Source organism: Rhinopithecus bieti, unplaced genomic scaffold, assembly GCF_001698545.2.
Source record: "Rhinopithecus bieti isolate Rb0 unplaced genomic scaffold, ASM169854v2 scaffold_12928, whole genome shotgun sequence".
Taxonomy (NCBI): Eukaryota; Metazoa; Chordata; class Mammalia; order Primates; family Cercopithecidae; genus Rhinopithecus; species Rhinopithecus bieti.
Genome location: NW_016807614.1, coordinates 3,038,751 through 3,055,429, shown reverse-complemented (window position 1 = coordinate 3,055,429; position 16,679 = coordinate 3,038,751). Strand labels below are relative to the sequence as shown.

Sequence of the window (16,679 nt, the reverse complement as noted above, 5' to 3'; positions counted from 1 at the left end):
AGGAGATAGGGGTCTAGTTTCATTCTTCTGCGAATGGCAGTCCAATTTTCCCTTTACCATTTATTGAAAAGAGTGTCCTTTCACCAGTGTATGTTTTTGTCAACGTTGTCAAAGATCAGGTGGTTATAGATATGAAAGTTCATTTCTGGGTTCTCTTTTCTGTTCCACCAATTTATGTGTCTACTTTTATAGCAGTACCACGCTGTTTTGGTTACTATTACAGTATAATTTGATATATTACCGTATAATGTGATGTCTCCAGCTTTGTTCTTTTGCTTAGGATTACTTTGACTATTTGGGGTCCTTTAGTTCCACGTAAAATTTAAGATTATATTTTCTATTTCGTGAAAAATGACATTGGTATTTTGATAGAGATTGCACTGAATCTGTAGATTGCTTTGGGCAGTATGGTCATTTTAACAATATTAATTTTCTGATCCATGAGCATGGGATGTTTTCCCATTTGTTTGTGTTCTCTATAGTTTATTTCATCACTGTTTTGTAGTTTTCCTTGTAGAGATCTTTCACCTCTTTGGTTAAATGTATTCCTAGGTACTTTGGTTTTTGTAGCTAAGCTAAATGGTATTGCCTTCTTGATTGGTTCTCAGCTTGATACTAGGATATAGAAATGCCACCAATTTTATCTACTTAAACATTACCAAATTTGTTTATCAAATCTAAGGGTTTTTTTTTTGGGAGGAGTTTTTAGGGTTTTCTCAGTATAAGATTATATAATCAGCAAACAGACATAATTTGACTTCCTCTTTTCCAACTTGGATGCTTCTTGTTTTTTTTTCTCTTGCCTGATTGCTCTGGGTAGGGCTTCCAGTAATATATTGAATAGGAGTGGTGAATTGTTTTGTTTCAGTTCTTAGGGGGAATGCTTTAAACATTTCCCCATTCAGTAGGGTGTTGGCTGCGGGTTTGTCATATATGGCCTTTATTATTTTGCGGTATGTTCCTTTTATAGTGAATCAGATGGTTTATTTATGTATTTTTCTGTGAATTGCCTTTTCACATATACTTTTCATTTAAAAAACTAGATTGTTCATCTCATTGATTTGTAGGAGTTTTCATATTCTGGCTATTAATCCTTTGTTATGTATGTTACAAATGTTTTCTTCTAGTCTATTGTTTCTCTTTTAATTTTGAAATGGTGTCCTTGTTTTTTGGAATGGGACCGTTATATTTTATCACAAAATTTATTATTTTTTCTTTATGTCTTCTGAGTTTTGAGTTGTGCTTAAAGAGGCCTCTCTCACCTCATTAGTGCACACACACATTTTCATCATGATTGTAGAGTACTGGTTTTCAATGCTCCAGGGAACCTGGAGATGGGTAGATGGGAATAGGGCAAGTTAAAATGCCACAAAGCTCACTGTTCTTGTTGAGACTCAGTCATTTTTCTTGAAGAAATTCCTCGGATAACTGCAAGCCTTTGGCTTATTTTCAGAGTTTTGAAACAAGTTGGTTCTGATAATTTCTGCCAGAGTTCTCATTGCTTTTATGGAGGAGAGGGTTTCTGGAGGTCCCTTCCTTTGCTATTTTTGTTAACTTGATCAATAATGAGTAGTTGAGGACAGGCATGGTGGCTCATGCCTGTAGTCCCAACACTTTGGGAGGCCAAGGCGGGTGGATTGCTTAAGCCCAGGAGTTCGAGACCAGCCTGGGCAACATGGCAAAACCCCATCTCTACAAAAATACAAAAAAGTTAGCGGGGCATCGTGGTATGTGTCTGTAGTCCCAGCTACTCAACAGGCTGAGGTGGGAGGATCACTTGAGCTGGGGAGGCAGAGGTTGCAGTAAGCTGAGATTGTGTGATTGCATTCCAGCCTGGGCTACAGAGAGATACCCTGTCTTAAAAAATTAATTAATTAATTAAAAAAAGACTAATTGAATGAATAAATAATGCCCAGCTTTTTCTCCTTGATTGTACTTATCAAAGAACTTAGTAATCATTAGTTTATTATATGATGAATTTCAAGAAAATCTAGTCTGACTATAATGTGATTTTCTGTCTGAAATTGATCATGGGAATTGTGTTTTTTTTTTGTCAAGGCTAATTAACGGGTGTAGTGGTCAGGGAGAATTTAAATTTAGCAGTTGAACACGGCTTTCTTTCTTTTTTTTTTTTTTATTATACTTTAAGTTCTAGGGTACATGTGCATAACGTGCAGGTTTGTTACATATGTATACTTATGCCATGTTGGTGTGCTGCACCCATCAACTCGTCAGCACCCATCAATTCATCATTTATGCCATGTATAACTCCCCAATGCAATCCCTCCCTCCTCCCCCCTCTCCATGCTAGGCCCCAGTATGTGATGTTCCCCTTCCCGAGTCCAAGTGATCTCATTGTTCAGTTCCCACCTATGAGTGAGAACATGCGGTGTTTGGTTTTCTCTTCTTGTGATAGTTTGCTAAGAATGATGGTTTCCAGCTGCATCCATGTCCCTACAAAGGACGCAAACTCATCCTTTTTTATGGCTGCATAGTATTCCATGGTGTATATGTGAACACGGCTTTCAATCTGTTTAATTCTTAAGGAAGTTTTTTTTGTGGAAAATTATAATTTATCTGAATATTTTCTTTTTAAAATTAAAAATATACTGAGCTTTCTGATGTGACTACAAATTTTAGAAAATGATAAAGTGATTTGGTATTTAATTTATTTTAGTTAAATTGTTTTAAAATTATAGAATCTAAGATTCAGAAGTAGATGTCTTGGGGAGCCCCAGATTTGGTTTGCTAGTCAGGGTCATGCTGAATATTTCCTTCTGACCAGGTTCTTTTCAATTCATTTTATATGCTAAGGATTGTTAACATAAGAATATGAAATTCCTATGAAGAAAAAAAGACCAATGTTTTAGCCACTATTATAAAGTTATTTTATAACAGTGATTTACTTGTTGATAAATATTTATAAAATCCCGTGCTTATATAAGGTTATTTTCCCTTAGTGGGCTATTGACACAAAGTCACCTCCTTTTCCAAGAAAAGCTATTGATTCTCATGGTATACTAATTTGTTTTTTGCAGCATTCCAGGATGCCTTGAAGATTTTCTGTAGGATAAAAGGTGGTCGAGTTTCAACTGATGAAATGTTTGGTGTTTTGGATAGCATGGGTATCCCTATAAACCCTGAAATTTTCGAAGAAGTGATAAAACATACCTATATTGACAGTGAGTTATTTGCATTGAAATATATATGTAAATATATATGTGCACGTATTTATACATTTTTTTTCTGGATATCAATTTTGCGATCTGTCCTTTGCTTCTCCTTTTTTCTCTTGATTCTTACCTTTTGCCATTGACACTGTTTACTGGTGTCTATAGTAAGAAATAGTCTAGAAAAATTAAGTGAGAAGTTTCTAAAATTGTTATAGTTTGGTATGTTTGGTAAAAGAGTAAAATGAATTTTAAAAGAATTCAGTCATATCTCTTTTCCAAGTCATTTCTGGTCTTTGTGGAGAAGTAGTTTCTTGTAGTGTCAAGGGCATTGACTCCACAAGTTGGAAGACCTAAATTTCTTGAATTCTCAACTTTATTGCTTTTATAGCTTTGATTAAACAATTTTGCTATGCCCTTCAGTTACTCTCTGTACAATGTGGATTGCTTTAAACATGATAAAAATATTTAGCAGGTATTTTGTATTACATGTTTACTTGTAACCAGAGGATGTCCTATAATAATTAGTGATTAATTGATTGATTCATTTTATTATTTTATTATTTTTAGAGCCTCACTCTGTTGCCCAGGCTGTAGTGCAATGTCGTGATCATAGCTTGCTGTAATCTTGACCTCCTAGGCTCAGTAATCCTCCCACCTCATCTTCCTGAATAGCTAGGACTATAGGTGTGTGCCATCATGCCAGGCTAATTTTTATTTTGTAGAGATGAGGTCTTGCTATGTTTCCTAGGCTGGTCTCAAATTTCTGGCCACAAGTGATCCTCCTGCCTCAGCCTGCTGAGTAGCTGGAATTATAGGCATGAGCCACTGGGCCCAGTCTGATTCATTCACTTAATCAATCAGATAGTCAGTCATTTAATATCTACTATGCCTGGAACTGTGCTACGTGATGCAAAGATGAAGAAAACACATTTCTTTTTTTTATTATTTATTTATTTATTTATTTTTTATTTTATTTTTTTGAGGGAACTCACATTCAAGTGTGGAAAAAACTAAGCAAACCAAAAATTAAAATGCTCCATGGCAAATACTATAATAGAGTGTACATAGGCTGCTAATACATACTGGAAGCCTTGGGGAAAGATTATCAGAGGAACTGATGTCTGAGCTGAATCTTGAAGGATCAGTATGAATTAAGTAGTTGAAGGTGGTAGCGAAGAGTGAGAAAAACATCTTAAGCCAAAGGAACAGTTTGTGTAAATATGGCAGAAAAATACTCAGACATGACATCTTTCTGAGTGGGCTTCCACTAGTTTCTGTCATTTATTAATGGTGGTTTTGTAGTGGGCTTTTGGTTGCTGATATGTGGTCTGGAGATAGAATCCGGCCACATGGAGTTCTATTAAGAAGTCAGGTATGGTGGGCTCTGGGGTGAGGCATGAGTGGAAGGATATGATGGGGTATGAAAATGTAAAATGGGGATTTTAAAGACTGATCCTAAGCCTTTAGGGCATGCCCTACCAGGAACAACAGAAATCATATATGAAACAGCTGCAGTACCTTGCTTTTTGGCTTATGGAGTTCTGGTCTCGGTCTCCAGGTCTCCTGCTTTATTTGGGGAGGTATATTGGACAAATGATACTAATTTTATAGAATTGTTATAGGAATTAAATATAAACATTTATCACAGTGCTTGGCACCTAGAACAGACACAAGAAGGGTGAGGTAGAAACCTGAGAGTCATCCTTGATAACTCTACTTCTCTATTCCTCATGCAATAGTTCCCTTATTTAAAGTCTTAGATATATCTCTTTAAAAACTTTTCCCTTTTTTCTGTATATAAGATAGATATCTCTTAAGTCTTTCCATTTCTCTCTCTTTTTCTTTTTACTCCTCTCTGTTGCCAGACTGTAGTGCAGTGGTGTGATCTTGGCTAACTGCAACCTCGGACTCCCTGGTTCAAATGGTTCTCCTGCCTCAGCCTCCGAGTAGCTGGGATTACAGGCACGTGCCACCACGCCCAGCTAATTTTTGTATTTTTAGTAGAGACATGGTTTCACCATGTTCCCAGGATGGTCTCAATCTCCTGACCTTGTGATCCACCTGCCTTGGCCTCCCAAAGTGCTGGGAGTACAGATGTGATCTAGTTCTCTTTTTTTTTCTTTTTTTTTTGAGGCGGAGTCCTGCTCTGTCGCCTAGGCTGGAGTGCAGTGGCTGGATCTCAGCTCACTGCAAGCTCCGCCTCCTGGGTTCACGCCATTCTCCTGCCTCAGCCTCCCAAGTAACTGGGACTACAGCCACCACCTCGCCCGGCTAGTTTTTTGTATTTTTTAGTAGAGACAGGGTTTCACCGTGTTAGCCAGGATGGTCTCCATCTCCTGACCTTGTGATCCGCCTGTCTCGGCCTCCCAAATTGCTGGGATTACAGGCTTGAACCACCAAGCCCGGCCTGATTTATTTCTCTTTATCTCCCTATCTTAGTCCAAGTTCACATAACCTTTCCTCAGGACCATTGCAGTTCATCCTAACAAATATACCCCTATCCACTCTTATGTTCCTTTACAGTGTAGCCATAATGATCTTCGTTCAAATACAGGTCTGATCATGTTATTCTCCTCACATGAAATTTAATAATACCTCTTGGGATAAATAACTCTTTTAGTGTGGTTTACAGGGTCTTGCATGTTCTGGCTTTTACCCAGATCTTCATCTTTATCTGAGACCATATTCTCCCTTGCTCTCTGTGCCTTCTTAGTTTCAACTATATACCATGCCCCTTCTTGCCAAATGGCTGTTGCATGTGTTCATTTCTCTTCCTTGAACCTTTCTCTCCCCTTAAAGTATAAGTTAATTCCTACTTACACTTTAGCTCCAAACTCAACTGTCTTTTTTCTCAGGGATGTTTTCCCAGACCTCTCTGAGTAGGTCAGATTCTCATGTTATACACTCTCATAGCACGATTTACAATTGAAATTTGTATTTTTGTTGGATTGACATGGTATTTCAAATAAGACTGAGCATCAGGTGAGCAGATATCATGTCTGCTTTAGCTTAATATTGTATCTTCAATACCTAGCATGGTGCTTATGGCACATATTAACCGCTCAACAAATATTTGTTGAATGAGTGGATCATTCTGATTCCTCATGCCACATCTTCCAATCAGAAAGAACAAAATATTCTTCATTTTATCATATGAATAAGCTGGCTGCAGTTTGAGGCAAAATTCCTCATAAGGAAAGTCCTTATCTTTTGACCAGGAAAATAATCTTAATAGACATATTAGATTATGAGAGTTAAAACATACTGGGAAACATCTAGATTGAGCAAAAAGATAAGGTAAAGTACTGTACATAAGTAGTGGAGGAAGAAGATGGATAGAACATAAGAGTGAGTGAGGGTAGAGTAACCACAGAACTTTAGGACTATAGTATGTAGTTGCTTGCTGTGCTTCTTAAGAACTCCCTTACTCCCATCAATTGCAAATTACCAGTAAAAGTTGGTTATATACCATAGACTTGTATTAATATTGTTGGTGGGGAGATTTCAAGGATAAAGACCTATGGGTTCTATGTTGGATCTGCTTGGGGCAGAAAGAGGATTGCACCTGTAGAAGGTAATAATGTAAGTGAGATCAAGAGTCCATGGGAATAGAGAAACAAACCTAAAATAAACAAAAAGAGTACAAATGACTCAGGAATCCTCAAATTTTGGTCAAGGTATTGATTTATGTTAGTGTATGCTCTGGGGTCTGAGCTATTTTAATGTTAAAGGAAAAGTTAACCCCAGGATGCCAACAATTTTGGGTTACCCAGGTAGGAGATGTTAATTTTTCTGTAGCAGAATTTTGCAGTAAGAAATAATATAACACAGTTATCCTGCTAAAAGAAGACAGCACTGCAGGTACTGTTCTAGCATCTTATTTTTGTATTTGGTATATTGTTGAAGATGATAGGTAGATAATATGTTCATCTTTATAGATGTTCACAATGAGGGAGAAGGAATTATGCCTCTGACATTTTCAGGAAAGTCCAAGGAGGATTTGCTTTATTTAGATATGGCAAGAAGTGCCATATGGAAAATCAGCTGATGGCAGTTCTTAGAGGATCAGGTATTTTGGTTTCTGAAATAGTGTATTGGTATAGCAGTTTTTTTTTTCTCTCATGGAGGTTAGAGATCTGAAAAATTGAACTGGTTGGAAAGTTGTGACTAGTGCAGTTTTTACTAGGGGAGGCTTTCGATATTGGGGAGCTACCTGAAGATTACAGAAATATAGTGTTAATGGTCACTTAGCATCTTCAGAGTAATGTTACCTTGCATATATGACCTTAATAATTAGGATCATTTTTTTCCTCTCACAGTAGGTAGTTGCGTTTTCCAGGATGAATTTCTTCCAGAATTACATACTTTAGAGTAGGAGGCTGTTTTGAGCTTCCCTTAGGAAATAAATGATACCTGTGACCGTATTGATTGCCTTAGTTTCAACCAGGAATCATTCTTTAAGGTTTTGCTAAGTCAGATAGGGACCAAGATCGTCATTTCAGATTCTGGAATGTGTCTTCGGCCACTAGGGACTGTTTAAGTAGGTAGTATTTGTTTGGGAGTTTCATGATAGGTGTTTATTATTGCGTAGATGCAAGGAATAAATTTGAGCAAGAGCTAATGAATCTGTGAACATGGTTGACTACCACACTCTTATTAGTTGAGGCTGAACTTCTCTTCAGAGAAAGGAGTTTTCTAAATGAAGAGCAGGTAAAAGCAAGATGGCCTTTTCCACTGGATTAATACATGTATGGTCTAACAGAATACTTTTTAGTGATCAGATTCAAGAGCTTGCGGGTTGAAGAAGCTTTGAGTTGTCTTAGGACTTAAGCTATGATCTAAGAACATGGGACATGCAATCAATCTACCGTAAGTGCCAGTTACTGGGGGAGGTTATGGGAAGTGTTAGAACTATAATCAAAACCAGGATGAGGAGAAATACCAAGGAAATAAGAAACCAGAATGTAGGAAGCAATCTCTAATCAGAAGGCAATTTAGCACCAATTTTGTCTAGCATTTCTTTGATTGGTTCAAACACATAGTACTTGCTTTGCAGGGATTTAAAGGCCTGCACCTGAAATACATAGTTTACCAATTTTCAGAGAATCAGAGTGAATCAGGTAGACACAACACCAAAATGATACTATTCTTTGATTTAAATATTTGCTTCTCGTCGCGGCAAGAGGGGCAGGGTGGCTGGGCCACTCCCCTCGGCCCTGGTCCCGGCCTGCCCCACCCAGCCGCCATGGCCCAGGATGAGGGTATATATTCAGAGGGGACGCAGGACGCCAGCGCAGAAGGAGCCGGGTGGAGCTGTGGTCGCACTGAGGAAGCTTTGTAGGTACATACATTGCACCCCTATTTTCACAAAGCTTGGCTATCACAGCATTATGAACACTAATGACCTCAAACTCAGGTTGTCCAAAGCTGAGCAAGAACACCCACTATGTTTCTGGAGTGAGCTTGAGGAAGCCCAACAGGTAGAACTTTATGCAGAGCTCTAGGCCTTCAACTTTGAGGAACTGAACTTCTTTTTCCAAAAGGCCATTGAAGGATTTAACCATTCCTCTCATCAAGAAAAGGTGGATGCGTGAATGGAACTTGTCCCTCGAGAGGTACTGGGCAGTGCTACAGGGAAGCTAGATCAGCTCCAGGCCTGAGAAAGCAAAGAACTTTTCCAGATTTCTCAGAACAAAGTAACAGTTTTTCTAGTTGGTGGACAGGGGACTAGACTCGTTGCATATCCAAAGGGGATGTATGATGTTGGTTTGCCATCCCATAAGACACTTTTTCAGATTCAAGCAGAGCATATCCTGAAGCTACAATAGTTAGCTGAAAAATATTATGGCAACAAATGCATTATTCCATATAATGATCAGTGGCAGAACAGCGGAATCTACAAGGAGTTCTTCACCAAGCACAAGTACTTTGGTTTAAAAAGAAAAGAAAATATAATCTTTTTTTTCAGCAAGGAATGCTCCCTGCCACGAGTTTTGATGGGCAAATTATTTTGGAAGAGAAGAACAAAGTTTCTATTGCTCCACATGAGAATGGTGGTCTTTATTGGGCTCTTGCAGCCTGGCATATTGTGGAGGATATGGTGCAAAGAGGCATTTGGAGCATTCATGTCTATTGTGTTGACAACATATTAGTAAAAGTGGCAGACCCACGGTTCATTGGATTTTGCATTCAGAAAGGAGCAGACTGTGGAGCAAAGGTGGTAGAGAAAACAAACCCTGCAGAACCGGTTGGAGTGGTTTGCGGAGTGGATGGAGTTTACCAGGTGGTAGAGTATAGTGATGTTTCCCTGGCAACAGCTCAAAAATGAAGCTCAAATGGATGACTGCTGTTCAATGTGGAGAATATTGCCAACCATTTATTCACTGTACCATTTCTGAGGATGTTGTCAATGTTTATGAACCTCAGTTGCAGCACCATGTGGCTCAAAAGAAGATTCCTTATGTGGATACCCAACAGTACTTAATTAAGCCAGATAAACCCAGTGGAATCAGTATGGAAAAATTTGTCTTTGACATCTTCTAGTTCGCAAAGAAGTTTGTGGTTTATGAAATATTATGGGAAGATGACTTTTCCACACTAAAGAATGCTGACAGTCAGAATGGGAAAGACAATTTTACTACCGCAAGGCACACTTTCATTATTGCTGGGTTCTCAATGCAGGGATCACTTTATAGATGAAAATGGCTCTCATCTTCCAGCAATTTCCCACTTAAAGGATGCCAATGATTTACCAATCCAGTGTGAAATCTCTCCTCTTATCTCTAATGCTGAGGAAGGAATAGGAAGTTATGTACAGATGTAGAATTCCATGCATCTTTAATCATCGATGAGAATGGAGTTCATGAGCTGGTGAAAAATGGTATATGAACCTGATACCAAGTTCTACCACAATAGGAATAGCTTTTATTTTTGATAGACCAACTGTGAACCTATAGGACCTCCTGGATGACTGAAGTTTAAATATCCACAGGGTTTTATTTTGCTTGTTGAACTCTTATAGCTACTGCAAACTTCCTGAGATCTAGATGACTGAACTTCAGATAGCATTTTTATAATTCTCAACTCATTGAAGGTCTTATTTATATTTTTCAATTGTGTATTTTTTTCCAAGGCAAGGAAACCATTGGCAATCCAAGAAATTTCCTACAGCTGAACTATAGTCAGGATGTTCAACATCACTTTACTTGGAGCTGGAGGCATTTGTTTTTGAAGTTGTGCATAGTAATAATATGTCATTGTAGATGTTGAAAGGTTTCTATGATACCAAAAGTTTATTTTATCAAACAGTAAACTTTTTAAATGAAATAATTGGACAGTAAAATAAACTTATCTTCCTGTCTGTGGAAAACAATAAAAATTTGCTTCTTCCTGTCAGAGTTTTCACTTATGCATATTATTGAACAGTTGATTTTTTATGAATAGACTGAAGAAAAAACCCATCACTATTATAGATAGATGAGTAAATTTTCAGTCGTTTTCATCTTCGATGGCAAGCAAAATCAAATATTTGGAGGCAAGAATTATTGAGCAAAGCGTTTTCTACCTCTGTGCACAATTGAAATGACATTATTCAGGGTCACTGCATCTGAACACATCCTCATTCATGCATTATCCAAGAAGAAAAATGGTCTTCAACAGGCAGGGGCAGGAATAGTGGGAAGTTATGAGAGTGCTGGACATGGAGAAGGTACAAAGTAAATCATTGTCTGCTATTCACTATGTAGAATTGCATTGTTTTTTATTGCCTTCTGTATATTTTGTTCAGTCAAAAATAATTTTTAGTGATAAGAAGTAGGTACTTTGCGAGGCATTGGGGAAACAAATGAAAAACACATCCTCTGTTTTGAGGAGTTCACAATCTAGAAATGAAGTCAAAAGAGTAAGTAAATACCTGTAATAAACTCTAAAAAACATGTAAAATGAAAAAATATCCTGATTTGCATGAGAGCTTAAAATATGACTATTTCTTTTGATGAAAAACTCTTTTATTAAGGAGAAAAGACCATGGCCTTACTCTTTATGTTTTAGTGTGTACTGAGTTATCAATTCATGATTTCAGATTCTATTCAAAACTTGTAATAGTTGGCTCTTTGTTCCTACTTGCCACACATTCTGTGTTGTTTTCATGTTAGAATAGGATGGCAGATATATCTATGTTCAAAAGTAAATACAGTATTTGAACTTACTCTATTACAGGTAACCACATGGTGGATATTGGGGATATTATATTTATTTTGAATGAGCTACAGGAACAGTATGAGGATGTTTGTAAGTGAGCTCTTGTTGCTATGACAAGTTTTTAAATTATAATTTATAATTAATTTATAATTAAAGTCTTTACATTAAATCTTAATTTATAAGTTTTATTTTATAAAGGATTTTGAAAACCTCTGAATAATTTACCCTCTTAAATCAGGGAGATAAAATATAATACTCAAAATGCTATTTACATGTCTTCTTTTTAGAAATGTCTATGCATGTTCTTTGCCCAGTTTGTTTGTTTATTTATTTATTTATTTATTTTGAGATGGGGTTTTGCTCTGTTGCCCAGGCTGGAGTGCAGTGGCACGATCTTGGCTCACTGCAACCTTTGCCTCCTGAGCTCAAGTGATTCTCCTGCCTCAGCCTCCCAAGTAGCTGAGATTACAGGCATATGCCACCATGCCCAGCTAGTTTTGTATTTTTAGTAGAGAGAGGGTTTCACCATGTTGGTCAGGCTGATCTTGAACTCCTGAACTCAGGTGATCCACCTGCCTCAGCCTCCCAGAGTGCTGAGATTACAGGCGTGAGCCACCACGTCTGGCTCTTTGCCCAGTTTTTAAGGTTTTTTTTTTTTTTTTTTTTTTTAAACTGTTGTTTGAATTCCTTATAAATTCTGGATATTAATCCCTTCTCAGATGAATAGTTTGCAAATATTTTCTCCCATTCAAGAGGTTGTCTCTTTATTCTGTTATTTCTTTTGCTGTTGGAAGCTTTTTGGTTTAATATAGTCTCATTTGTCTATTTTTGTTTTTGTTGCTGGTGCTTTTGAGATCTTAGTCATAAAATCTTTCCTAGACCAATATCCTTAGACTTCTCCCTATGTTATCATCAAACAGTTTTTTGGTTTCAGGTCTTATGTTTAAGTTTTTAATCCAGCTTGAGTTGTTTTTTGTATATGATGAGAGAGAGGGGTTTAGTTTCATTCTTCTGCATATGGTTATCCACTTTTCCCAGCACCATTTATTGAAGAGGGTATCCTTTCCTCAGTGTACATTCTTGACTGCTTTGTTGGCTTTGTTGCTTTGTTGGGCGTAAACGAACAGTTGATCAGTTGGGTGTAAATATGTGACTTTATTTCTGGGTTCTTTATTCTGTTCCATTGGTCTCTGTGTCCATTTTTTTTGAGATGGAGTCATGCTGTGTCACCCAGGCTGGAGAGCAGTGGTGCGATCTCAGCTCACTGCAACCTCTGCCTCCTGGGTTCAAGCGATTCTCCTGCCTCAGTCTCTTGAGTAGCTGGGATTACAGGCATGCATGACCATGCTTGGCTAATTTTTGTCTTTTTAGTGGAGACGGGGTTTCAACATATTGGTCAGGCTGGTCTTGAACTTCTGACCTCAGGTGATCCACCTGCCTCAGCCTCCCAAAGTCCTGGGATTACAGGTGTGAACCACTGTGCCTGGCTTTTTTTTTTATTATTTAGATTAATTTTATTGACAAGATTTATAAGAACAAATTAAATATTTAAAATCAAAGGCCAATTATTAGGTCTCATTTAGTTGCTTATTTTGTTCACTTCTATTTACCTTTCCCTAGTGTCTGAGTAACTATCAAACAAGTCAAACCTGTGAAAATACCTGTTAACATTCAACATATATATTTCTGTTCTATGATGCAAAGGTATTTTCAACACTTAATTGGTACATCAAATGTGTCATTCTGTCATAAGCAGCATGTTTTAAAATTCAGATTTAATAAACTGATTTAAGACAGTAAATTTGAAAGACAAAATTAGTCTCATTCAGGAGTGGTCCATTATGTTGATCATCTAGAATCAACACTGATTAGCCAAACTTTAAAAGCCAGAGCCCCAACTCCAGAGAAACATTAAATTTCTTTAATGTAAAAGTATATTATTTTGAGACACACTTTGTCAGAGATATCCACGATTACTTGCACATTACATTCTGGCATTATCTGGTACTTTAATCGTAATCATGAAGGTGGCTAGGTTTCCGGTAAATATCAGCATTTTATATGAGCAAAAGCGTTATAAAAACGGTTTTAAAAAACGGTTCTTTACTAAAAGCCAAATGTGCTTGTACTTAATCCCACCCTTTCCCAAAGTTTTGAAGCTTTGATATTGGTTGATTTTGTCTGTCCTTAATATAAAACGTACCTACAGACACTTTTACAGAGTTAATACTAAAATTACAATTGATGACACTTTCGAGCAAAGCAGGATAACTGTCTGTTTCCTTCAGTTTTCCATCACTGAGTTGACTTTCCCTGCTCCATCATACTGTCTGGCTGAACACTGACATTCCATAGCTAAACTGTAAAGAACCTACCTATGTGAGTTTAAAAAGTGGTCTGCACAAAAAAATAAAAAAAATATATACAACAAATTGTTTTTTTAAAAAAAGTAACAAAAATAACATCTGTCACTTCTGTCATGCTAACATATCTGACATAATACACATGCCCAGGGGAGAAAAGTTCCAATTCAGTCATCTGGACAACTATAGCTTGTAATTTTTAAGTATGATGGACAACACTGCTGCGCATTTTCACACTGACAGAGATGCTGTATTCAAAACATTCATATACTAAATACGCAATCTCTGTGTGTATAAATCCCTCATAAGTTTTTGTTCTACTTGATTAAAAAGTATGCCCCTTAAGCAAGCTAATATTAAGCACACTAAAAACCAGACGAGTTCAAGAATCTATGACCTTATTAAAGAAACCCAAAATGTTACAAATAAACTATAAAAGCAAAGGAACAATTAATGCCCATGCAAGATTAAACTAAAAATGGCCTAGAAATGCCAATTTAAAATAGCAACTCAAATTCACGTAACACTCAAGATAAAAAAGGTCAGCAGTAAGTTCTAATGTTGCTTAACAAGGATTTAGAAAAGGAAATACATTCTCTTTGCTGGTATAATGGTATAAATCAGATCTTCGAATCTATGGGAACGAGTCATCTTCTCTGTCCTCTATCTCAAGAAATTAGCTCTTTTACATTAGCTGTTTTATGAAATCTTTTCTTTCAGTTAAATCATAAGTAGGATAATTTTCATAGACCTGTTTGCAAATCTGTTTCATTGTGACTTCTTCCAAGTTAGCACTGGCCAGTAGTTTCTTTATTGTTTCCTTTAATTCTTCATCTGTAGGGGTTTCTTAAACTTTTTAATTAAAGGTTCATCATCTGAACTGTCCTCAGACTCACTTTCTTTTTTGGAACTGTTTTGACTCTTCTTGGTGGTGCTGCCATCTGCTTTCTTTTTTTTTTTCTTTTTTTTTTTTTATATTATACTTTAAGTTCTAGGGTACATGTGCATAACGTGCAGGTTTGTTACATATGTATACTTATGCCATGTTGGAACATTGGCACTTTTCACAGATTTTTTACTTTTAGAAGTAGCTTTCTGTTTAGGTTTTCCTCTTTTGGCTGTCTTTTTTGGTGGCTCCTCTTCACTTTCTTTATCTTCATCATCTGAAGACTCTTCCTTGTTTTTCTTTTCATCTTCATCACTACTAGATTCATCTGATAGAATTTCAGGACGTTTGGTTTGCTTAGCCTTTCTTGCCATTCCAGAACTGTTCCGTTCCTTTGTACTGCCTTTGCTATAAGTTTTTTTAGATTTTGGCAATGGTTTGCCAGAAGGCTTTGGATGCGTTAAGAAATTCAAGATCCTCTTCACTAGTTCACTGTTTACATCCGATCTCTCCAAATCAAGACCCTCACAGATGCTCTTTAACATGGCATTTCTAAATTTTTTCAACATTTCTTACTTCTTTTTGTATTGGACACTTCCTTTTTCAAACGGAAAGCCACTGAACTGACCCACATTCTTAGTGCCTGGCCTGTTGTAAAGCAGTTTGTGTAGATTTCTAAGTTCATTGGTTTTCTTCTTACTTAGAAAAAAATGTATCCTCTCAATTTCACAAAGTTTCTGCCCCTTTCCTTGTGCAATTGTAAATGGCTCTCTCTGTAAGGGAGAAACTTGCATTGTCAGCCTCTCTACTTTCTTCTTTTCCCTCTTGCCTACCACGATGAGACTCTTCTCTTTTTTCTCCTCCTCCTCATCGTCGTCCTCATCCTCTTCCTCCTCGCTCTCCTCTCTGGGACCAGGCATTTCCGGTTCTTTCTCGGATGCGGACTGGGCGGGGGTTCCCTCGCCCTCCGCAGCAGGGGCGGAGGCGGACATGCTGTGAACCGTGGATCCCGGCCTCCACGGGCCTGGCACGCGAGGGCACGAGGAGGTTCTGGGAGGTGGCGGTGGCCGACGCCGAGGAGAAGGCGCGCCTGCCGCTGTCTGGCTTGACGCTCGTGCCGCGCGCTCGGCTACCCAGAATCAACAAGGTATGCCCGGCTTCTCCGTCTATTTTTATACATGCTGTTTTGGTTGCTGTATTAGTCTTTTCTTATGCTGCTAATAAGTACATACCCGAGACTGGGTAATTTATAAAGGAAAGACATTTAATTGACTCACAGTTCCACATGGCACTTTATGTCTTTTATTTGGAGATTTTAATTCATTTACATTCAAGGTAATTATTGATATGGAAGGATTTTACTACTGCCATTTTGTTAATTGTTTTCTGCTTGTTTAATAGATCCTTTGTTTCGTTTTCTGCTTGTTTAATAGATCCTTTGTTTCCTTATTTTTCTCTTCTTTTGTGATTGATTTTCTCTATTGATTTTTTTCCTTTTATCTTTTATTTACTGTAGGTTTTTGATTTGTGGCTACTCTGAAGCTTACAAAATATCTTGTAGTTATGACAGGCAATTTTAAGCTGATAGCAAGTTAACTTTGCTTACATAAACAAACTATGCTTTTACCTCATCTCTCCTTCTGCATTTATAATTTTTGATGTCACAATTTACAGATTTTTATATTGTCTCCCTAAACAAATCATTGTAGTTATTATTATTATTATTATTTTGTTTGTTATTGAGACGGAGTCTCGCTCTGTCGCCCAGGCTGGAGTGCAGTGGCGCGATCTCTGCTCACTGCATGCTCAGCCTCCCAGGTTCACGCCATTCTCCTGCCTCAGCCTGCGGAGTAGCTGGGACTACAGGTGCTGGCCACCATGCCCGGCTAATTTTTTGTATTTTTAATAGAGACAGGGTTTCACCGTGTTAGCCAGGATGGTCTCGATCTGTTGACCTCGGGATCCGCCCGCCTCGGCCTTCCAAAGTGCTGGGATTACAGGCGTGAGCCACAGCGCCCAGCCAGCTTTTATTATTATTATTATTATTATTATTATTAT

General features: G+C 37.6%; 1 protein-coding gene and 2 pseudogenes across 3 annotated transcripts in view; 2 read left to right on the top strand and 1 right to left on the bottom strand.

Moving 5' to 3' along the window:
- EFCAB13 (EF-hand calcium binding domain 13) overlaps positions 1–16,679 on the top strand; it is a 176,399-nt gene that overhangs the window by 32,308 nt on the left and 127,412 nt on the right. For 2 of the 3 annotated variants that reach the window (XM_017882928.1, XM_017882929.1), the window contains exon 9: positions 3,039–3,182. In XM_017882928.1, the coding sequence (XP_017738417.1) occupies positions 3,039–3,182 (144 nt within the window). Of the gene's footprint in view, positions 1–3,038; positions 3,183–11,390; positions 11,463–16,679 lie in introns of all 3 variants that reach the window. The other variant, XM_017882930.1, reaches the window with a different exon arrangement.
- LOC108536295 (UDP-N-acetylhexosamine pyrophosphorylase pseudogene) lies at positions 8,564–10,061 on the top strand (annotated as a pseudogene).
- On the bottom strand, positions 14,305–15,679 carry LOC108536298 (protein DEK-like; annotated as a pseudogene).